The sequence below is a fragment of the Antrostomus carolinensis genome, unplaced genomic scaffold (assembly GCF_000700745.2).
Source record: "Antrostomus carolinensis isolate BGI_N321 unplaced genomic scaffold, ASM70074v2 scaffold37316, whole genome shotgun sequence".
NCBI lineage: Eukaryota > Metazoa > Chordata > Aves > Caprimulgiformes > Caprimulgidae > Antrostomus > Antrostomus carolinensis.
The window spans coordinates 219,743-244,226 of NW_010320605.1; the positions used below are offsets into that span (position 1 = coordinate 219,743).

The window sequence follows — 24,484 nt, forward strand, 5'->3', positions numbered from 1 at the left end:
GGTGGAGCACATTCTCATTTCAAGCTTTGAGTGGTGCTTGACAGCTTGGGCATGTTCTTAAGGTCTGCCCAGTATACAGGTCAGTGGGCTAATCCTGCAGCGTCACTCACATGTTCCTAGCGCAAGCTGAGCCAGATGCCCACATCGCAGCATACAGTGCCCTTACAGAAAAAAATACCTTAAACCTTCTGAACACGTGCTTGTCAATTACCCTTCTCAGGAGGCTTTGCATCTGAGGACGGAATGTTATCCAGAAAAACAAAGACTCTATAAATGCTCCAAGAGTTCTGAACAACTTCTGGATAGCTCTGTAAAGCCAGGATAAGTAATAGGGGTGTAGCAATTGACAAAAGTGCTCCGTTAAAGTTCATTAGCAAACATTTAGATCAATAAAACTGATGAACCACAATTCTGTTAAGTAAAGGAAACTGATACACACACAGGGAGATCAGGTGGCCTTACCAAAGTAAACAGGTACCTGCAATATTTGACCAGCTATGACTGGAACTGCACAAGTGGCCGGATGCTCCAGACTCCCTCAGGCTCCAGTTGAGAGATGAGCTGGACTCTTGTCAACACAGGGCTGCAGCTGCCATTGAAGCAGAAGCCTTACAGCTACCCTTCTCATCAATTACATCCCACCAGGGAAAAAACCTCCTGTAATGCATCCCTTTATATTAACACCATTCAGATAGCATGGAATTTTGCAAGCCATAACACCCATCACATTTATTCTGACAAAAAGCTGATCCAAATAGCATGTGTTTAGTGTTTGCAAATGTTAATGGGCTTCTGTTTTCCAATACAAACCACGAAAGCAAAAACAATCATATCACACTACTTGCAATGGAAATGGGAAATGAAAAGCAGGGGGCTGAAAGGTAATATCTCTAAACAGATGTTCCTCAGTCCTTTGATAAAAATACTATTAATTTATTAAAGAAACCACAGTGAATGTTAAGTAATCACGACGTCTGCAAAGGAAATCAGTTTCTTTCATTTTCTAGTTCTCTGACAGCTTTGATACAGCTAAAAATCAATCCACGTAACACACACATACATTCCCTCGTACAAGGCTGCATTCTTTTCTACACCTCTCCCTCTCTCTCTCTAGATATATTCTTATATATCTTATACACATGTATGTGTCAGTCTTCCATGAAGCAGTGTGAAAGAAGTCTCCGCATTTCCCAGGGTCTGAAAAGTTATTTCCTAGCAAAATCCGACAATTCACAAATGAGACAAGTTCTTGTCCCCAGCTATTGGCCCAGACATTGAACATAAGAGAGCAGAGCACTATGAAAAACCTCTGATATTAAAGAAAAATACACCAGGAAGAAAGTGATTAAATCTCTAGAAGCTCAAACAGGGGACTCAGAGGCAACCCAACCTCAAACAGCATTATATATACCTCATGGAAGTCAGTCACACTTTTGGCCATCCCTTCCTGAAATTTAGTGTAAACAGTGACACTTTATTCAAAGAAAAATACAGTACTGTGGGTGTTGGATGGACCCATTCCAACCTTAAAGAGGGCTTACTTTACAAATACAGCATGAAGTGAGCTCTGCTTCTACTAAATCCCACAGAGAAATCAAGCAACTGTGAATGGTCTTGTGCAATTCAAACTAAAATAACAAGCACTGTTCAAGACAGTAGTCATCTTTCATTAAGTTCATCTTCATAAGTCTAATAACTCAAGGATCTGGTAAAGTCAGCAGGGAAACATCTACTATTTCTCTGAACACTGAGTTTGAATAAGTAAATTGGAAATCCTGGGAATTTTAAGTAAATTTTCACATCTAATTTGGCCTGTTGTGTCTTGCTTCTCATCTCACACAAAATTTCAGCAAGTTCTAATATTACAGTCAATCTAAAGGAATATGTTCAAAGCCATGTTTTTAGCACCTAGTAATATCAGGTAATGAAGAACAGTCATGCTCATTAACTTTTCATTGTGAAATGGGATTTTTATCAGTGCCATAAAAACAAGCAAACAAAACCCCAACTGTCTTCTATTACACTGACAGTTGCCTTTGTTCATTATACCTGCTAATCAGCAATTAATTTAACGCCAGCATAACTGGAATGGAATCGTGGCTCCAGATGCTACGACAATGAAGTTTTCATTCCTTAACAATGCCTCTTTAGGAACAACAGGAAGGGAAGGTGTCTCAGAGAAAACACAATTCTCTGCCAACATATAAACTGGAGAAACGATGCAACAGAAAATTCTTCATGCAAAGAGCAGCTCAAGTTAAAAACTAAGCAGTAGGAGGCATTCGTAACAGCCTCCCTGGCTATCAATGGAGGTGAAGTGAAAAGACAGGTATAAGAACTCATATAGACTTTATAAGCAAGATGAAACCTGGTTTTATAATTAAAACATGGATAGCTGTATTTTTCAGTCATTGACTTAAAATGGTAAAGGACTGCTTTTCACCTTCTCTGGTGTCCAGAGGTCAGAAAGATGCACTGTGTGCTAACACAAGCAAACTTCTCAGTGCTAAACAAAGGCTGTTTTATTCTGGATTTTTAAAATATTCCTGGTGTAAACATTTAATATAATTCTTGTATGCTTCAGTCCAGCCCTCCTCTTTATCTTTTCCCCGTCTTCTGGATTCCCTAAACAAAAGCAGACCATGTTCATGAATTTATTCTTCTCTGTCTCAAAAGTGGGGAGAGAAGGGAATAGACTGCAAAGCACATCACCTCCAACACCAACCTCTATGGCTGCACACCAAGGGATCTTCAAGGTCTTGATCTCAGACATCAGTCTGAGAAATGCATTACGAAGAATATAATACATATTGCTCCTGTTCACTTTGGATTACAATTTCATTCTCCAATTCCTTTTGGCTGTATTACAAATAATTTTCTTAACTAATACAACCTATTTAAAAAGAAAAGAAAATATACAGTTTCTTTCTTTTTGGTCATACTCTAACACCAAATAACTTACTGAAACACAGAACATTTTGGTATGAAGTGCCCAAAGACTTCTGCCTGGAGCAACACTTCATAGCACAGCAAAACTCTACCAGTCCCCAAATCCAAGAGCACAAGCAGCATGGCAACCTCTCTGCCATTAAAAGCTTGCTTTTTTCTTTTTTTTCTTTCAGCATTTCAGTGAACTCTTACATTACTGCAGGCCACATATAAAAATCTAAATCTATCTGTTTGTACAGTATTAACCATCATAAATAACTGCAATATAATTGTAAAAAACCCCCAGTGTAACTGCTGGTGGTACTCTATGGTTGTTATTCTATTTTCTAAGCGTTTGGGGTTTGCTAGTTGATTCGCAAACTTCAGGAGTATACAATGGTTCTCTCAAACACAAGTCTAGATCAAGGAGGTTCTATCCCAGCACAAAAACACCCAACGCATAAAGCCAGAGGAATAAACAACATCCCTAGTGTTTTCTTGTTTCAGCTAATCAGACTGATGTATTATTTTCCTGTCACCACTTGTTTATCTCAGGTGTGAGCTAATTACTCATCCATTTCTAAAAGTACATAAAAAGAAGAACAATAGTCCAACAAGTAGAAGTCACTCCATTTACTCACCAATCCATTTCCTTTCAGCCTTTCCAGAGTTCAACCAGAGGAAGAGTGCAAAAATCCTGGGTTAAGTGGCAGAAATTTTTGAACCATTACTAAAAAGAAACTCCGTCCACATTGCTCACTTTCAAAGGATAATTCAAAGGAAATAATAAATGAAAAATGTTGAAGTATTTATAGGACTAAACAGAGGCCCACAGGTGCCATAAAGCTGATCCCCAGAAACAAAGTCTCCAGGTTACATTTTAATTAAGAAAACATTCACATATATGTCAACACGAAACAAAATATTCCAAAATGTAGTATCTTACATATTCCAAATCTAGTTTGCTAATATGCAATAGCATCATCATCATCATTATTATTATTATTATTTATTTATTTATTTAGCCTATTCCCTACTGCCTCACAAAGGCAAAACTGATTCTGGAAGTGAACAGCTTGCATGATATGCAGAATACATACTCTGTACATTCCTTCCACTAACATACTTTCAAATGGAACCATCAGTAAAATTCCCCGATCTTAGCATCCCTACATTAATTTCACTGCGTGGATATGACTCATTTTCCTCTTCTTGTTCCATATTCTTTTGTGTCCTCTTGGGGGGGTGGAGTTTATCAAGTGAAAAATGTTCACAGGCATCTTACATGGCTTTATTTTAAAAAAAAAAAAAAAAAAAGAGGAACAAAAAGCCCATCCAGACAGCTGCTTCTTTAGGAGAACAGCTTTACATTCCTGAGAGGGAATAACTGTTGGAACAAGACTGCCTTGAAATGTTCCAGGACTTGTCAGACATTGTAATCAGGGGACTTTCCCTGTGGTTGTCGCAGTCGAATTTGTAAGGTAGAAAATGCTCCCACAGTCACATGAAAGAAGAGCTGCCATAGATTGCGCAGTTCATACAGATACATGTTACACAGGCAAATTAACCCAAAAGTCAGGAAGGACTTGGCATTCCTCCACCCCGTGTAGTATACAAACAGGTAACACTGTCAGGAAGAAAAAAGAAATCAGATTACCACATGGAAAATAACTTCCACTGAAGAAACATTATCTGGTCATTGAGAAATTACAGACCCAAACCAAGTAAAACTCTAAATCAGACATGTAAGGACGGTATCAATTTTGCAGTCATGGTAGGGTGAAAAGTACCCAATATCAATTTTTCTTCAGTTAAACCCTCTTTGAGAACAATGCATGCATAATAATTGATTACAACCTGCAATAATGAGCGGCTAATGACAAAAGAAAGCAGATGTTCCTGAAAATCTCTGGTCAAAATAGACTCTGTTCCACCTGAACAATGGAGAAGGAACAAGAGCTGGTGTTAAGTCTTTTGCCAGGAAAGCAATGGGACAGACAAGGAAAATAGCAGGGCCCTGCAGCCAGGAATACTCAGCACAAGGTAATCCACCAGATACCAGCCCAGTGTCCTGTCAAGGTGAATGCAGGGGACTAACTGGTGCATGCAGAGAGGTCCATGTGTATCTGCTGTCCTTCTTCAGATGGTGCGAGATGGATCACATTTGGAGAGAAATACACTACAACTCTCCTGTAGTTCTACCGCGTTTTCACGGTCAGTTTCTGCACACTGGGAACTTCAGGACTGCCCACAGCTTCCCATTCTGCCTTCTTCCTACCACAACTGGAAATCTGTTCGAGTCTTGCACCTCAGTTTTCATCTCTAAAAGGAGATGGCTGTCCAGTACCTCTCTATGGACATTGTTTTTACTTCTGCTATTGTTCAAACTACTTCCTTGACTTCCACAAAAAACCTGCTTGCCCCCTCTGGATTCTAGTCATTTCCATCTGATGAAGAAAATTTTTGCTGTGCTTCAAGGTAGATAACATCACTTGGGCTTACTCTGTACTCCAAATCTGTTCCCAGTGAATATATAACCATGCTCACACAAATTTTTTAACAGCATTCATCATCAGATTATCTAAGTGTTATTTCTGTTCTTCTTGGGCATTTGCCACGTTTGATCAGAGTCAGAGAAATTCTACTTAACTTTTTCCATTTTTCATATCCCTCAAAAAAGCGCAAAAGCATTGCACATTCACAACTGAACAATGCAATTTATTGAGGTTACTTTATAGTCTATTCAAAACTTAACCACATTCTTATAAAGCATGCAGCATTTCCCCTGTAACTGTAGCTCAGATTAACAAAACTATACTTGTGATTTCTGGATATCTAAATATCTTCAGAGATGTGAGTACTGACAATAGCAGTAAGATTTACATGTCCTTCCTCCAAAGCAAAGTAAAACGAGAGGTAAGTAATCTGCGTGTTTCAGAATGCAGATGGAATTCCTCTGAACCTCCTTGGCCGTTTCAAACAGAGCAAATGCAACCTACTTGGGCTGACAGCTTTACAAATCACAACTAAAAGAGCAATTAGTTGGTACTCCTATTGCAGCAATAAGAATTCAGATAATTTCCTAGAGTCGTTGCCTCCACTGCCAACACATGAAGAAGTGTAGCTGCTTCCAAGATTAAAATAGTCAGGATATGCTTCATCAGAATGATTAATAAACATGAAGGGTTTAAAAAACAAAAACACTATGAAAGTTTAAATAGATCTGTTTTTAAATGAATTCTGGGGCTTATTTTTTCATTAATCTAGGTTTGAGATGCTAGAAGATTTGCCATTTACAAAACAGAGCACCACTCAAAAGCCCAAAACACTCTGGTTTCAACACCTCGCTATAACAAGTGCTGTTATATTCCTGAGGGCTTTATTTCTTCTATTGAAGGGAAGTGTTAGCACAGCAATTACTGAGCATGCTTTTATGCAAAAGGCTCCTCTGCTACTTCAGAGGAGACTTTGGTTTATTTATTTATTTATTTTTAATTAATATTAAGAAATAGCTGCAAGCTCAGCTCCTGACACTTTGCAGTTTGGGTACAACTCAGACACTTGTTACTTTTGTACATTCTCTTCTTCAGAAGAGACTAGAAACCATGGAGGATCACTAGACACGCCAGCTCTAGATAAACTGGAACAGGCATTTCTCGGTTTCTTCAACATTATTAACAAGTCTCCTAATCTAATGTTCACAGGAATCTAATGTTCCTGTGAACATTATAGCATTGCTATCTTGTCAGTGTTGCAATAGTCAGTTTAAATTTTATAAGCAAAATAGCCCATAACACAGAAACAGAATAACTTAAGAGTTTACTTGAAAATGGCACTTTCAAATATACAAAAAAAATCTTCACAAATGTAAAAAACTTTATGCAATTAAAAGTCATACTTTACATTTTATTGCTGCTTAGTGCCCTAAAGCTTTACATTTGATTCTGATGTAAAAGTGAACCTAAATACTGATAGCGTAAGGTTTTAGACAGTGTATGGTAGATGCTGATGGTGATGGGCCATTCCCCCTCAATGCTAGAACAGCTGCTACTTTTCTCCTTAGACAATCTAAAAATATCCAGAACACATACCATATGTGAAAATGTAAAGGGAACTCTATTATTATTTCAGTTTGATACATACAGATATACACCTGCAGCTTAACTGTCCACTCAATACATGCCATGTATTACTACAATACTTCAAAAAGTAGCAGAGGATTTTCTTCGTGCTCTCTACTCTCACTTGCATTCTCCGTATTTAGAGCTAGACTGTGAAGATGCTCATCCTGGTCCAAAGAGTTCCATTTCAAATACAAAATGAACTGTCATAGAAACTCTCCAGTTTATGCATTTATTGACTCCTAATGATCATGACCAATTTACATTCTTCATCATTGCACACTGAATGTTATTGAGCCAAAAACATCCTGTTCCATTTAGGTCCTATTTTGTGCCCGCACACCTAGTTTACAAACATTTTCTTGGAAACTAAAAAGAGAAACACACTGCTATGTTGTTATGAACAAGAGAATTCAAGAGAATACACCATTATGGAACTTGACTGGGTGAATGATAATGAAATGTGCTGTCATGCAACACATGGAATTATCTTGAACTCCTAAATGAGGCAAAAGAACATCAGAACGTGCCACAGAACCGACAGCCCTCTTAGTTCTGAAAAATGACCAATTACATATTGTACAAATCACACTAGTGGGTGTGAAACGAGAGTCTTGGCAGATATATTTTGAATATTAAGAAAAAGCCTACATTCCAAGCTGCATGGATTCTTTCTTTAAAAGTAGATCTATTCAAGTCAGACAGTGGGGGAATGACGTATGTCCTTATGTCTCAATGCTCAGACATTAATACTTTATAAAGAATAAGGTTACTAATTTGGTAGAGGAGAAAAGAATGTGTATTTTTCACACAAAAAAAAAGAATGGAGGAGCCCTATCTGATCTGATATGGAACAGACTGTTGGCATGGAAAATTAACACCAATCTGAAAAATTATTCAAGGCAAAAGCTGATGAAAAGTTAACAAGTGGAGAAGAACACAAATTGTACTGTGGCATTTTGCTAGAGATAGAGAGAATGGAGATTACAGGCAACCTGGACAAAAGGCTGACTGATAGAAAGGCTGATATAAAAGGAAATCACAGAATTGCCCAGATTGGTAAACACCTTTAAAATCATCCAGTCCAATCATTAACCCAACACTGACAAGTCCCCGACTAAACCATGTCCCTCAGCACTATGTCTACACGACTCTTCAATCCCTCCAGGGATGGGGACTCCACCACTGCCCTGGGCAACCCCTTCCAATGCCTGAGAACTCTTTCAGGAAAGAAATTCTCCCTCAGATCCAATCTAAACTGCCCTTGGCACAACTTGAAGCCATTCCCTCTTGTCCTGCCACTTGTTACTTGGTTGAACAGACCGACCCCCATCCTTTCACCCCCCCCTTTTGTAGAGAGCGAGAAGGTCTCCCCTGAGCCCGAGACATTATTTTATTTTACAAAAATCCTGACATTAATTTTATTTCACAGTCTGACACTGTACAATATTGGCACATGGCAAATGCAGAAACTGCATACTCCACTCCACGTGCAGAAGAGTAAAAGTCAAAAGAACTGCAGTAACAGCAATTGAGCATGACAGACATTATAGTCATAGCTAAACACAGCAGTAGAGTCACTGAATGCCAATGGGCACCATTTGCTACAAATTATATAGGAAAATCGAATTCAGATGCAGAATTGGAAAACCTACAGACCTGAAACGCAATGCGAAACATTAGTCAGGAGAAGGAAAACACAGTGGAAAGTGGCTGAAAGCTTTGAGATGGAAGGAGATGTGCAATAATGTACAAAGTGAGGAAAATGCTGGGTGTAGTACCTAGGTATTACTGTATTTACTTCAAATCTTCCCAAAGGAAAGAAGCAGTAAGGCATCTGTTCATACAGTTAGATTTACTTGAACTATGAAGTTATTACTTTAAGGAAATTACATAAACTCCATGTGACTTTAGAGATAAACTGTAAACTCTAGATAGAGAAGTATACCAAATCTCTTAACCAACTGGAGAAAAATGCCAGCAAAAAACAGCTCTTTGTATCAATCTACTGTATGATAGTTTATGAATAATGAAATAAAACAATAAACATCTTTATAATCACCCTACTCAAGTATCTGTGACATTTAAGAAAACATTATGACATTTATGCATGACTGGGTAATGTTTCTAAACTCTAGTGAATTATGCAAGCAGAAGAACACACCTGATACAAACAGGCTGCTGTTCCAAGAAAAAATGCAATAACATAGCTGAAATCTTCACCTTCGTTCTGTGAAAATAAAACAAAAAGCCACGTTTTACAAAGTTTCAGTGAAATACTAGATATTTAGAGTATGAAAGTTATTTGTTATTGTATGTTAAAACAGTCCCACACAGAGATTTATAATAAATCCTATACTATGCTAAACTGAAGGAGTTTGCACTAATAATTGCTTACTTATATGTCTGGAAAAAAATCCACTGTGCTCTGGAATCTGACCAAAATGTTTATTCATAACAGACAGCTAATGCTGAGATTTTCAAAAGCCTTCATTAAAGGCAGTTCAGCTCTAACACTAGACACTTACTTTCTCCAGATGCCTTTGCAAATTCAAGTCTAAATACTGGTAACTACCTTCAATGTCAACTTTGTAGAATTGTGCATTCCTCCAGCTTCACAAAATGGAAACAAGATAGAAGGAAAAGACACAAACTGGCCACTGGGGTGTGGTAAAATTCTACACAGAGAATAAGGCAGGCAGCTCTGTGTTCATGGCAGTGAGAACAAACAACAGCACACGAATTTACCAGAGAGATATTATCAGAAAATCAAGTTTTCTTGAAGGAAAAGATGGAAAAATTTATTTGAAGTGATAAAAGATTAACACTATTGTGTTCAAAAAACAAAACCCCAAAAATTCCTCTAACTTATTCAAATGGGTTGTTAACAGTTTCTATAGAGATGAGTAGAATAAATGGACATGCTCAGTGATTATTCTAACTGCACTTCCAACCAACACCTGTGACAATCAAAAACCTTCCCAGGTAAACAATGGCTACTCATGCAAATATTCTTCCTTGAAAGTGAATTTCAATTTAAGAAGGTGTCCGTTTGGAACTACAACTTGTTTCTGCTCAATGTTCAGTGTGAAGCATTTGCATCTACAGTGTTGACTAGGGAAAAGTTTGTATGTCCACACATAAAATCTCCCTACACAGTGCAGTCCATTCCTAAACCACACGTAAATCTTTGCCTCAGTGCCACTGCATATTTGCTGCAGTATAGATACAGCTTTTAACAGAGTTTTGCTAACACTCAAATAAAAACACTGATTATAAAGGAAACACTAATTCTGAGAGAAGTTTTTGAATGATGTCTCAGAAGAAGTTCCATTAATCAGGTTTTGGGTTATTTCTCCCTAAACCTTGTGGATTTTTCCATAATAAAGTAAACTAGGAGAAATTTGAATAGATTTTTAGTGTGCCTCATTTGTCAGAAATGAAAAAGGATCTTCCATCTGTACTGCCATCTATTACCTCCAGATGCAATAACACACAGAATAAAATTAAGTGGCTGACTTATCATCAGTTAAATATGTTAATTTAACGTTGGCATTCCTTTTTAAAAAATCAGCTGCAGAAAGGTAACAAAACAAGTTCTAGAAACATTACACTAAGTGGCAGAAATCTGTTCAGTACTATTTGTACTATAGTGTACTTTAAATTAATTCCTATTTATAAACTGAGATAATTGTGCATAACACAGAAAAATCTAATTAGGGAAAAAAGTAGAGATGTATGTTTACTATTTTGTTCTTGGATTTTCTTTAAAAAAATAAAGCAAAAACAACCCAAAAGAAAGACCCAGGACAGGACACTTTCACTAACCCTGTTCATCCATTCATTAGTCTTAAGGAAATGATGAGACTTCAAACATTACTGCTTTACCAAATCTTCACATATATCAATAATTATTTAAGACAACTGGAATACAGGTCATCTTCTTTATCTTACTTCCCTAAAATATCCATTAGGTATCAACAGCATTGCAGTTATAAAAGCCAGATATATGTTTGAATAAAAAGATTATCTGTTAGCCAAGCAGGAGGATTCCCATTTTCTTTCTGAAAACTTCCACTGCTTTTTAGTTTCTACCTCCATCACCACAACAGTAGAACCATTTAATGTTAAGTTAGTCTTTTTTTCGTGATAACATACATGAACTTTCTGTGTGTGCTTGGAAGCACTACCAGCATATTCACTTGAATTGCTTGACATCATTAACCACTACTATTTTCATTGTAGCTATGAGAATACAGCTAGCACAAGAAATGCAAGGGAAATAAATTGAAAGGCTATAAGGAGTGTCAGAGCAGAAAGTTCACATAAACAAATAAGTGTTTGTTGGGGAGGCTGTTTGGTGAGGGGGGTATTGTTGTTTTGGGGGAGGGCATTTTTAGAAGTCACTTCACAGTTTCCCTTACACTGATCCTTTCAGCACACAAAATGAAATAAGCATTCTACTTAAGAAGGCTTATTAAAAACAAATAAACGAAAACTAAAAAAAGTTTCTAAAAAACAATTTTACAAAACCTGTTTAAAGATCCCTGCTCTGTGCACCTTTCCAAAAAAAAACTTGACTGGATTTTCAATCAATTCTCCCAAGCATTTTTAAATAATGGCTATTAAAATTAAACATCTCATATCTTGGCACAAATTTAGAAAACAGACAATTCTGATTCCATGCTCACTGCTACTAAGGTAGAGGAGGAGTCAGCCACCCACCTTCTACTGCTTTTGAAACTCACAGCCTCAATGAATGATGCAACATGCTCAAGAAGGATGCACAGATCACAAACCAGACAGGTTTCACAAACACAGGCCTGACCTCACAAACAATATTTCTGAAAATAAAACTGGCAAGACAGTTCACATAGCAAGCTGCTTCTAAGCTGATATTATGATTGCTATGATGTGTAACTCTTAAATTCATAAACGTGTACAATACCTGGAGAAGACTTTCTATGGCATGAAAGCCGCGAATTAAATTCAAAGCCCCACATAACAGACTAAGTACAAATGAGACAATCCCTGGCAGAGTCACAGGTTCCAGACGCTGATGAGGAGCTGCAAAACAAAGATCAAAAAAAAGATATCAAAGGTCAAAGCAATGTCTTTAGAAATCTAGTAAAACAGTAATCTCATTTTTCAGTGGCTTCTGGCTCAAGATGAAGGTGAACCTCAAGGTGAAGCAAACCACAAAATGTCAGTCTTTTTTTCCAAAAAGAAGAAAAATTTAAAATATTTCAACACAAGGTTTAACAAAAAGTATACTTTCCTTCAATTCACATAAATAATTGTCTTATTATATTTAGTCTTTAACTCAATACATTTAGTTTATTCAGTATGGTGCTGAAAGCTGCTCAAACATGCCTGGAAATCGATGGCAAACAATGCATTTGCTAGTGAAATTTGTCTGCAATTAGTAGCCAGCTAATAAGTCACGTACTTAAGAGCTCCTCTCACAGCCTCCACCTTTCTTTAACACTAACGTATTAGCAGAGCCACTGAGACTGATTTAGCTTGTTTGCTGAACGGAACGCGATGAGGCAAAGTTATTACAGTTTCCTACCTTAAAAAATACAGTCAGTGAGTGCTGCCAAAGACACAAATAAAAAGACAGCTCTGAAACTCAGCTAGCATCTACATTACAACCTTATACAGAGCTTACAGACAGTGCTTGGAAGTCTCTTACAAAACACATTAAAATTAAAACTCTCTTTCCACACACAGCCGCTCTTTCGGGCTTAGCTAGGGTCACAAATACATCACAGTTGTTTATGCTCCTCATTAGTGTTCTTTTCCATAATTAATAACAAAAAGCAAATATAAAAAAAACAATGCAAAACTCTTAACAGTCTAGGGAACACTGGGAAAACAATAGGACTACTGAGCCATACTTAAATCATTCTGTTCAAATCAATGAAGTGTAAAGATGTGAACAATGAGGTTAATGAACTGTAACATTAATAGAGAGAGGGGTGTCAATCCTGGTTGTCTGCATTGTACAGATCCAAGAAAAAGGCTTTCCAAACAGTTTATGAAGTTACAGAACCTAAAGAAAAAATGACAAAAGCTATTTCACATTGATAAGCAGACACGGCTGTCTAATTATGAGTGTGTGATACCTTAAAAATAAAACACGAAATTAGTTTGGTTAACGCATCTGTGCTGAATTTAATAGTGTAATCAGTATTTTTTATTTTTTTTAAACAAAAGCATAACTCATGTTTAACTTTCAGAGCTGATTGCCTTTCTAACTGTAGTGCATATTAGAGGAATACTACCAGCAATCACTCAGTTAAGGTCAGATGCTATTTGCATATCAAACCATTCTTTTTCAAGTGACTCGTAACTGTTTGTTTTGTTCTTTAAAAAAAAAAAAAACAACCCAAACATCTCATCTAGACAGTGACAAAAAGATGAAGGTGTATGTGGCTGGTTTTAGCCAAAAGTCATTGCATTTCATTAACTATAACTGTTTGTTTTGTTCTTTTAAAAAAAAAAACCATCCCAAACATCTCATCTAGACAGTGGCAAAAAGATGAAGGTGTATGTGGCTGTTTTTAGCCAAAAGTCATTGCATTTCATTAACTGGTGGATAAAGTTAGTTCACTGCTCTCCAGACAATCTCATTTTCCCCATGTACCAGGGTAGCTTTAAAACATCATATGTTAAAACAGTATTTAAAACACCTCTTTGAGAGCCCTGGGGGGAGAAATAGAGTCTTGTCAGCTAAATCAATGTAGTCTATAAAGGATCATAAAATAGTAACTTTTATCTCTTATTAAAATATGAAAACAAACCCAAAAACTTTGAAGGACATTGCATACCGCTACTGATGTCATTAAGCTCTCCGGGGCTTAATACCTTTTAGTGCTACAATCAAAGCAACAAGAGTCATTTAAATACAACAACAACAACAACAACATAAAAGGCAAAACCAGAAGAATGAAGGAAGAGTGTCAGAGAAGGCAGAGCAAAGGACAGCTGACCTTGAGTCAGTACATCCATAAATCTTAAGAGAGACAATAACTGCCATATCAAAAACTCTCTAGCACAAGCCAAGGATCAAATAAAGCACAAATTTTGAATTAAAATGCCGAAATGTAAATAAAAAAAATTGAGTGTACTATCAGACAAAAAGTAACCTTGATCTGAGAACTGTTCCTTCATTGAAAAAAGCTCAGAAAACAGTGAATTTATCCTAACCAAATAAATACCTAAAACATCACACATCAGCGTGCTGTCACCCTATTTCTAATACCTGCCAACACTTACATTCACCTTTAAAGCAAAACTCTATCCGTAATCTGCACGCTTTCTGCTTCATACATTAATAATTACCTCTATTCCTCATTATACAGCACAACTTGAAGGAAAAGCTGCTATTTGCACTCACTTTAACAACATAAGAGGCCCAGACACTGCACCTCGGACACACATCCAATTACAAGTACACACAATTACAGACAGTGCTTCATCAGCATAGCCAAAACTAACACATCAACTTCTGCTACCTGTGTAACAAATCAAGATTTGCATCTACCTAACTTCCTATCTCTGCATACTATCCAACATGATTTAACACACTTAATTCACTAATAGCAAGTCATATTTTTAACAGGACAGCATATTCAGGAAGTTATACTAGTCAAACTGTATCTTTTTGTGAGAGTTGTCCTTAGAGCAAAGGAGAACCTTTGGCATGTAGCCAACTGAGGGGGTAGCAAACATCCAGAGAAAGTTCTTTTCAAGGGTGGAGAGAAGCGATGAATGTCAGGAATTACAGAACTATCAGCAGACAGGCTAAAAAGACACTGTTATTCAATAACATCTAAAAATTTAAGAGCTGAAGAAGGAGCAAAATGCAAACCTCTCATAACGTACAGCCCTTTGATGGTGAGTTTCTACAGCAATTCAAGGAAGGAAGTGGATAACTGAACAGAGAGATCTATGGAATTCAGAGGAAGAAGAAAGTTAAAAGTAACTGAAAGCAGTGGGAAAAAAACAACAGAAGAAAGCTGACACAGAACAAAAAAAGGACAACAGAACTGCTTCTGTAAGACAAGCTGTGGAGAGGTAGGTGAAAAAAAATAGGAAGATCATCTGTCAGTTATTGTGGTCCTTATGCATTTTAATTTAGGTGTATATGATCTTCTAACGTGATAAAAGCCTCGTCTCCCACTACATGGACAACTTTAAAAATACAGCCAATTTTAACACAGGTTGAATTATCTCATGCTAATTGGTTTTTTTTCTTTTTTCAACTGCAGGTAGATTGAATCTAGAAAATGTTCAGAATTAACCAGTTGTGACCATAACCTTTTCCACAAGCCAGGATTACACTAGAACATTAAAAGTAACAACAATATAAGCATCAGAAGTGGCCACAGAACGCTATCAGAACATTATGTACCTTGACATCCCACGCATTAGTGCAAGGACTTGGTAAGTTTTAAGTTTTCTGTCCTGCTGGGAAACATCTAAAGGTGTGTCTCAAACTGATTCAGAGCATTTACTTAATAGTACAAACCCTTAACTCAGTTCAACCACACAACTCTCTATTTACCTTCTACATGAAGTAAAATTAAAGTTTTAAAAAATTAACAACTACCTAAATGAACACATCAAGTATATACAAAATTGCCATTACTGACATCACACACAAGGCACTTATTTTAGAGAGCAGATCTTTTCGCCAGCACAGCTCTTGGGATTTTCAATCACAGATGCTTCCTACAGTGATGTTTCTCCCTCCAACTACTGTAACTCGTGACACTGTGCTCTTAGTTTTTGTCATCATTGGGTCTTACTGGGCAGAAATAATAAAAATTTTCATAAATCTTAAAAGGTCAGAAAAAGAAAGAAGATCATCCTGTTAAATCCTCATCTTCACTTGCTTATTTTCATGTAGACTTTTTTCTCTTCAATAAAGCAGCCCATTGAATAGATCCATTTCTCCCTCTGAGTGCCCTGGGATATGCACTTTGAGCAGAAGACAAAACAGACATATAAGCTAAAATACACAGAAGGTCACGGCATCTTTATACTTTAAGAACATCATGGTGAAAAAAGTCTTAAAAAAAAAATCAAAAGAAAGATTAATTCTACTGCCCTGCATCTGTCTCATTTCAGGATACAAAAACAAATGTCTGAAACTTACCTGCAGATATCTTACCAGTACCCTTATATTCCACCACAGAAGAATGTGTGAACCCATTAGCTGAACCAAGTTCTGACATGGAAATTTGATAAGGTGGTCTCAGTTTGATTTCTGTCTGCATGTCAGCAAGATTCATCTTCGTTGACAAAGAACGTGTGTTGTTATATCTCTGTTTGGTCCTCTGAATGAAATTGTCTGTGTAAAATTTAAAATAAAAAGTTATATCCTTATGGACTTTTATTAATTAAATAATCCCAAGACTATTCAGTATGTATGTACTGAATGTATGTACTACATACTTCACAAATTCAAATATATTGTTTGAAATGCTCGCACTTACCTCAGAATTACCTTGTTTTGTGACTAATATACCACAGGCTATTTAATTCTCCAGTAAAAAAAATTATGCTCTAGAAATCTAATTACTTAATAACTGTGAATAAACTAATGACTTTCCACTACATGAGACCAAACGCATCGCTGATACAATGGATTTACTGCACTTAGTCTAGCTTTTCCAATGGTTTAGTAAATATCATTATGAAAAAATTAATGCTTGCATTCAAGTATAAACTTAAAGTATGAAACATGCCTGCAAAATATAGGTAGAGAAAATTAGTATCACGTTATGCAGGTATAAAGACTGCAACAGACCTACATTATAACTTAATAACTAGTAAAAAAAAGGCAGCATTGGGGGAAAAAAAAAGAGTATTCATAGAAATCTTCATAAGGAAGACAAAATACAAAATTGTTAAAAATGGACTGACTAAATTATAGACAGGAATTAACCAAGTGGAATATTTCCCCCCATATTTCTAAAACTGTGGTTCTATTTCCTCTAATGAGCTTTATAAGAATATTTAAAATAACTGCCTAACATATAGTATTAAAGCAAAAGATATTAACAGAATCCATAATAGCTATTGTCTGGTATATATGAGATTAGTTGTATTTGGAGCTTGCATGACAGAAGATTAAATGCTTCTCTGTATCATAAGACAAATAAAAATCTCTCCCTTTCATGTACTGAACAAAAATTACAGCACAGCTAAGAGCAAACATGAAATTGCAATCTTGTACTTGAGAAATTTACGACCCAATGGCTTTACAGGTTAAGTATTTCAACAAGTATGAAGTCAAACAACTCCTAGTATTATTAACTAGAAGATGAACTCCAGATTTGGTCACACAAGGCTTAACCCAAAACCTACTGTAATTAACAGAAAGATTATAAACAAGTTTGAGTAAAACACTAGTAGGCCTAATTTAATGCCCACAGAAGTATTTCTTTATTGACCCTAAGGAGAGTGAAATCAGATTCTAAATCCACCTGAAATACAGCTATAAACTGCCTTGGACATTTTGTTTTGTGTGCATTAAGTTGGACATCTATTTAAATTCTCATTTGTCTTAGTGTGAGAATTAAAAAAAATAAAATAGAATTAGATCCTTACCAAACTCTATAAAACAGTACGGTCTGACAGCTGTATTTGTCTTCATCATATTGTAGGTAGTGATGAACTCTTTCTGAAGCTCATCCAGGAAGCAGAAAGCCAAAACACTGGGATAATTTTCAGTGCACAACATCATATAGCTCACTCCCAGAGAACTGATAAAGCTATAATTGAGACAACAAATTCAAAATTTCAAATTTAAATCCAGGTAATTCAGTGCTTCAATAGTTTGATCTCGTATTCTATAATCAGAAATGCTAGAACTGCTCTGGGGTAACAAAGGAATTAATGCTTACTGAAAAGCCCAATGCTATTCTAGAAGAAAAACAATTTACTTCTAGGTAATGTTTTAATTAAACATTGCATTGTACCATCATATGAGAAGCTGTGTTACACATATATATGTGTATGTCTAAGATGTGTGTGTGTGTATAGGTATGTTCACACCCTCACATGCAGAGAACATAAAATAACACAAAGGTTTTGAGATACAGAAACAGAGGAGGCTTGTCCCATAATCACTTTTCCTTCATCTCAAACGCAGAATATGTGATCTGCTGAATCCCCAAAATGTAAAAACTTATTTTCAGAGTAGGGGGGAGGGCAGTTGGTTCTTTCTAAACTACGTGAGAAAATAAAACTGTTCCATAGAATAAGGGATTCATCATTCTTCACAGTTAGCTGCAAGGATGATCAGAGATGGCAAATACGAAATTAGAAAGGGACCGTTTTCAATATACATATTGCTTTTGCATTTAGGGAATTCATTAAGTAGAGATCACATTTTCATGACAAATATCTTCAAAACCTTGGTAGATAAATTACACCATTAAACATAATGAAAGACAAAAGTAATAAAATACTCCTGACTGAGCCTTATGTCTCATTTTTAAAAGTTTCTTTTAAGATGATCAGTTTACGAGCCAACTACAGTCGAGGTTTTAAAAAAAAAAAAAAATTACTGGAAAAAGTTAGTCCATGCTGGGCCTAACCCTGAGGAATGCTGGAAACTCACATATACCAATGGCAGATGGAGAAGGCCAAGCACTTTCTAGGATCATTCAGGTGGTATACTGTTCCACCACTGTAACTTCTACCTTCGTGTCAACATGTTTGCTAGGGATGAAATAATTCACTTCATTTAAAACAGCATATCTAAATTAGAATTTATCTCAGCTAAAGTGCAACCAAATCTCCAACTACACACAGGTGCACTTAGTTACCAATACTAAAGAGGAAGGTCCCATACAAAGCAAAATTCTGAGTAAACAATAGATTCAAAGAATTACATAATGATAATCCAATTACCACGCTGCAAATGGGAAAAAAGAGCATCTTCTGCATTATGACTTAATCAGTGTTGACACGCAGGTACACTATCAAATTGACTAGCTCAAGAAATATTGGAATAGTTATTAAAAAATAGTCAAAACACAAAAGGGAAAACAAAAAGCATTGATGTGAAAGTGCTGGCTGGAGCAGTAGGATAGGTAGTCTCCATTCAACCATTGAAGACTTTACTACACACTGCCTCCACACTAGAAAAATCATTCCCACTCCTCTTACTCCCTCACTCTTTGTGTGCATATGAAATAGTTATTCAGTTATACTTGGTGTCCAGGGCATGGTTTCTCTGAAGTTAACAGAAATTCTGAAGGTACAATGAAAGGGCCTAATTCCCTAACATCATAACCACAAGTTTTCAGAAATACTGGGTTATGAAAGTATTTCGGTGCTTTTTAAAATTTGTGTAGACTAAAAAGAGAAAACAAATGAACTTTAGTTGAACCAGCATGATGAAGAACAAGTCTGGTCATTTTCATACAAGAAACAACCTTGAGATTTAAAGAAATATTTCTAGTAGGCCAAGGACTTACATATTTATAAAAATACTGTCAATTTCAAACTAGAACTTCCCTCATAGTTTGAGTAGATTTCAAATATTTCTATAATCTCTCAGTTTTAAATTTCTGATAAAATAAATACTGCCAAGAATTAACCTTAATTTGATGAATCACTTCTAATGTGATCTGTTAACTTTTTAACTTAGAGACAGACAGAACCCAGGATGTCACAAGTATATAAAAGAAATCTTACTTTATATTGTAATGCCCAGTTTTCAGAGTACATCTATCGGGAAGCTGAGAAAGTTTCTTTGAAAGCATTTTAAAGTATTTTCTGCATTCTTGCATTCCCGTGCTCTGATCATAATCAGTAGATGCAGACAGTGGGAGTCCATCCCTCACACGGACCACAGAGGCAGATAAAATCATAGACATTGCCAACAGAGTTAACGACAACCTACAACAAAACACCAATCAGGAGAAATCAGAATTAAGGTACGAGCAAAAACAACGGAGTCAGCTGCGATTAATCAAACTTCCCAAGCTGCATACTGGGCCCAGGCTTAAAATGGGGCACAGGGAGGATTTTCAACTACAACTCAGATTAGAGTCTTAACTAAATAGGACCTATTAGTCTATGCAAACCACAAAGCAGCACTTCTAATGTAATGTTTTAAAATATTTTTATTTGAACTGCCATAAATCCTCACCTAGAGATACCTGTGGAGATTAAAACACCATTACTTAGCCTTGGTAGTACTGTAGCACTTGCATCCTTCAAGCTGTGAGTCTTCTTGTTTAGTGAGACAATAATTACAGTCTAAACAAACATGTTTAAGAGAAAAAATGTGTATTGTAAAGATATGCCAGATGGAAAAGTGACCCAGGTCTTGAACAAGCAATAATATTAACGTGCTTCATGAAACTGTGTTACTGAGTACATGCTTAAGTGCCCTGACAAATAAAAACTTACATAACCTATGTACAATCGAATAGGAAATGAAGGAATTGGGACAGGAAGGAATATAATCCAACTCTCCCAACTCACAACAGAATTTCTTAAACATGAAATGTCTTTTTTCTTATCTAGGTTTCCATTTTCTTTAAATCTGCAAAATGAGTCTATCGGCATTACACAAATACTGAACCAGTTGAAATGGTGTTTGCAAAGCCTACATGCTTTTGCTGTATTTAACTTTCAAAGTATAATAATTAAAGCTTTGTGGAATATAGTCACTTAAAAAAGAAAAAAAAAGTGTGTTTAAACTTTTCTTCCTCAAACAGAGAGAATTTCTAAGCAGACATTTAACAGTATAAACACATAGCCTGCAGAGTCTTTCAAGACTCAAAACACATATAAAACCTTCAAGTTCTTCAAATCTTACGTTAAATCAAAGCATCCAAAAGTTTAGCAAGACAAGCATTAGAAGGATTACTTATCTGCTAAGTATCAGTACACAAGTTTGTCCTCTTACAAGTGGGCGAACTGCTAGAATTCAAATGCAGCCAAAAGCAAACACTTCCTCAACTCCTAACACTGCTCTGCAGACTCCTACCACGTATTACACCTATCACTTAAGAGATTATGAAAAAAATAGATTTTTGCCTCCCTCAGATGATGCTACTCTAGTTCCATCCAGTCACAAACTGCAAAAGAAAACAGCTTTCTGAATACAGTTGAAATATGCTTTCGTGTGCAATACTGACATGTTTACAGCACCTTTCAAACTATGACATTAAGGGTGCTTCATAAGCCTTAGCAACTGAAGGGTTGTATTCTGAAAAGTTAGGAACCCAAATTTTCCCAAAAAAAAAGCACTGCTGCTTCATAGAAGTGAGGAAACAGCTGTTTTTCCCTGAACTCTCATGTCCTCCATTTCCCACTACCCAAAGGTTATATATACATCAGGGTACGTACTGAATAATAATCAATAGTCAGGTGTTTTTTAAGTGTATTTACTTATCAGAGAGAAAGAGGCACATAGTAATGAAAATATTGAAAACGTGTTGTAATTTTCAATTTAAGAAATTGAGCATTAGCTAAATAAATCCCAAATTAATACTGTTCTAATTGTACTTGTATAGCATATCAGACTTTCACCGAAGTCATAACAGCAGCAGAAGGAACTGTTGCCTGCACTCTACTGAATACCTCTGGGCTTTTATCAGGTGCACTTGTTATTTCAGCGCTTGACTACAGAATTCCCTATTGTACGAAGTGCTTTGAACAGCTAGACACAAAACCAGAAAATAAATCAACTTCAGGACTTGCTCTAGATGAGCTTGCTGGAGTGAAGCATTCTAGAAATAAAACCTGCGGTTCTAGAAACTTGTACCTATCTCTATTTGAGTTCACACACGTGCTCCCAGCAGGACAATTCATGTGGAAGGCACACAGCACCTGTTTTCTTAACTATGTTGCTAACCATATAACCACAGCAGCAAGTAGCTCCAGAGCACGACAAAAATGCAGAGGGGTTTTAAATTGTAGTGGTTCTCCAACAATAACCACCTCTACCACCTGGAACTCAATCTTGAAAGGGACTTCCAGGAGATTTATCAATACAAACATAAGAATAATGATGTAACAGCAAAGTTTAAAATTCCCCCCATTAACTTACTTGCACAAAATGTAATTTCATGGATCTGCATTTCCTCTGATGAAGCAAATAACTTCATTAGCATCTAAAGTGAAGAAAGGAACATAGCTCCATGTCCTGTTTTAGGAAAAGGTGGTGAATAGAACAGCGCTGCAGGAGAAACTCAGAATCCTGTAGCCAGCTCTCAGAAGGAAAGATATTGTTCTGTTCACTTTTAAAATGATCTTGATGGTTAAAGTTCATGTTGAGCTATCTGATGAGATAAGAACAAACAGAAAAAGTTAATAAATTGATTTACTGGCTAACGATATTCTTCAGCAATTTTTGTGAGGGTGTGCTTATGGGGCAGGCCTGAACACACCCCAGGGAGATTACTCAATCACAGAATCACAGAATGGTTTGGGTTGGAAGGGACCTTAAAGATCATCCAGTTCCAACCCCCCTGCCATGAGCAGGGACACCTTCCACTAGACCAGGTTGCTCAAAGACTCATCCAAGAGGTGCTCAAGTAAAAAGAAAACAAGAATAATAGAAATATTAAAATTCTTCTATGTTATTTAAGTGAAGTTGAGGAACATCACTTCAGCCATTTAAGAGGGGAAAATATGTATTCGCCTGCACAGTACCTGAGTAACTCAGGGTAACACAACCTTTGACTCTGAATCCCACCATTCACCTCATACACTAAGTTTAATTAACCTATAACTCCTCTGATCAGAAATCTGAACGCTTCAGGAACAGAATACAACACAATCACTGCTGTATTTCCAAAGCCTTGAAATTTCCAATACTCAAACTAACAATAGTTGCTTTACTCCTACAACTAAGGACAAAGAATCTAAATGTCACTAAAAACAGCATGTATGCATGGACAACAGACAAAGCAAAGGATAAAGACCCTTTTAGAGGTATTCTTTCAATTTTACATCTATTCTATACGTAATTAATAAATATTTGTATAAATCTAGAACGAAACCAGCTACTTTCTTCAAGACTTCTACTTATACTTAGAGAAATTAGGCTCTCCTACTAAGATAAGCCTCCATTAAAACCTGCCAAGTCTCTTAAAGTACTATGAAATCACACAAGGTAAAAACTGTAGTTAGATGAACAGGCTTAAGATCACCAGTCAGCCAGGTTTTGTTACCATCATCTTAAAAACGAACCCAATGAAAATATGTACTTTTTGCTCAGCTTCCTAATAGCAGGATCACAAAGCTATCTAAAAAATGAAGCTAATAAAAGAAAATCACTTTGGTTACAAAGATTACACATATGTAAATAGATGTGTAATACATGTACAATAACAGAACATTCAGCCTTACTTGAAAATGTAACAATATAGAAAAAAAGTTTACTAAATCTTCAAAATGAAAGAGCTACTTTACTCAGCTCTCAAAATAATAAGGCTCTACAGAAGGAGCCAAGTGGTAAATTTGATATAGACTTATACAGGTAGAGATTGAAGAAAGAACACTGAAGATATGGTAGTGTTTTTAGAACTATCTTTACATGTCCTTTTTTAAACATCTATTAAAAACTACACAAAGTAATTCACCATACCATTACAGATTTCATAGGTTTTCCTCCAAAAATTCTATACCCATCAAACACCTAAAGACGACCAAAGACTGTACTTCCAATCCAAATGGTCTATAAATCCATCATAGGTGCAAAGAAATAATCAAGGACTGGGTCTGCTCTCTCATTCTATGACAGAACTGAGGAACTGCAAATCCAACCAGCAGGTGCTGGGCTTATGGGTGCCAGAGATGGTTCTTCACAAAACGTGCACTTAGCCAGTGGAACTGCTTGTCACAGGATGTTGTCGATGCTAAAATGTTATGTGAACTCATGAGGCAACTGGAAAAGCTCACAGAAAAACCACAAGGGTTATTAAAACTAAAACACAATGCTTTGCTCAGGGAGATTCTGATCTCCAAATGATCACCAACAGGGAGAGTACACCACGGAAGCACCACTCCATGCTTGTGCTGTTCTTACGTTTCCCTGTGTGCCTCTGCTTCTGGCCCATCTTTATTGATTTCCCCTTTCACCGACATACACAGCCCTCCCCACATATGAGGGCTGGGACACTGCATGGAAAAGAGGAACATGGAGAAAGCTGGCCGCAGGCAGGAAAGAGTCAACTGAAACACTTCATTCCTCTGTTACTGCACTGTCCCTCAAGGTGTCCAATTTATCACACACATGTCAACCTCCACTGCTTTCACAAATAGGAATCATCACATGTGGCTTCAGCTTCATCTCCTCCCATGAACGGGAAGCCTCAGATGACAGAAACCAGAGCCTGTTTTACTACACTCTTTTTTTTAAGATAGATTCAATTATCATCTCGTCTATTTAT

General features: G+C 36.5%; 1 protein-coding gene across 2 annotated transcripts; it reads right to left on the bottom strand.

Moving 5' to 3' along the window:
• Positions 1–4,204: 4,204 nt before the first annotated feature.
• SEC22A (SEC22 homolog A, vesicle trafficking protein) lies at positions 4,205–22,374 on the bottom strand. Of its 2 annotated transcripts, XM_010169633.1 has the most exons (7): positions 22,138–22,374; positions 19,770–19,973; positions 17,673–17,836; positions 16,216–16,410; positions 11,998–12,116; positions 9,214–9,279; positions 4,205–4,555 (listed from the first exon to the last, which is right to left on the bottom strand). In XM_010169633.1, exons 2-7 carry the CDS (start codon positions 19,949–19,951, stop codon positions 4,355–4,357), a joined length of 927 nt encoding a protein of 308 aa, XP_010167935.1. In that variant the 5' UTR covers positions 19,952–19,973; positions 22,138–22,374; the 3' UTR covers positions 4,205–4,354. The 2 variants fall into 2 exon arrangements, with proteins under 2 accessions (XP_010167935.1, XP_028941191.1); XM_029085358.1 differs by lacking the exon at positions 22,138–22,374 and having other exon boundaries at positions 19,770–19,981.
• Between the last annotated feature and the right edge of the window lie 2,110 nt (positions 22,375–24,484).

Bases quoted from the DNA above. Each gene is read 5' to 3' on its own strand.
- SEC22A (XM_010169633.1), bottom strand. From the start codon at position 19,951: ATGTCTATGATTTTATCTGCCTCTGTGGTCCGTGTGAGGGATGGACTC. The intron at 17,837-19,769 runs GTAAGATTTCTT...TCTCAATTATAG, and splicing joins ACTGGGCATTACAATATAAA to CTTTATCAGTTCTCTGGGAG. The intron at 4,556-9,213 runs GTGTGTTCTTCT...TCTTCCTGACAG, and splicing joins CAGCAGCCTGTTTGTATCAG to TGTTACCTGTTTGTATACTA.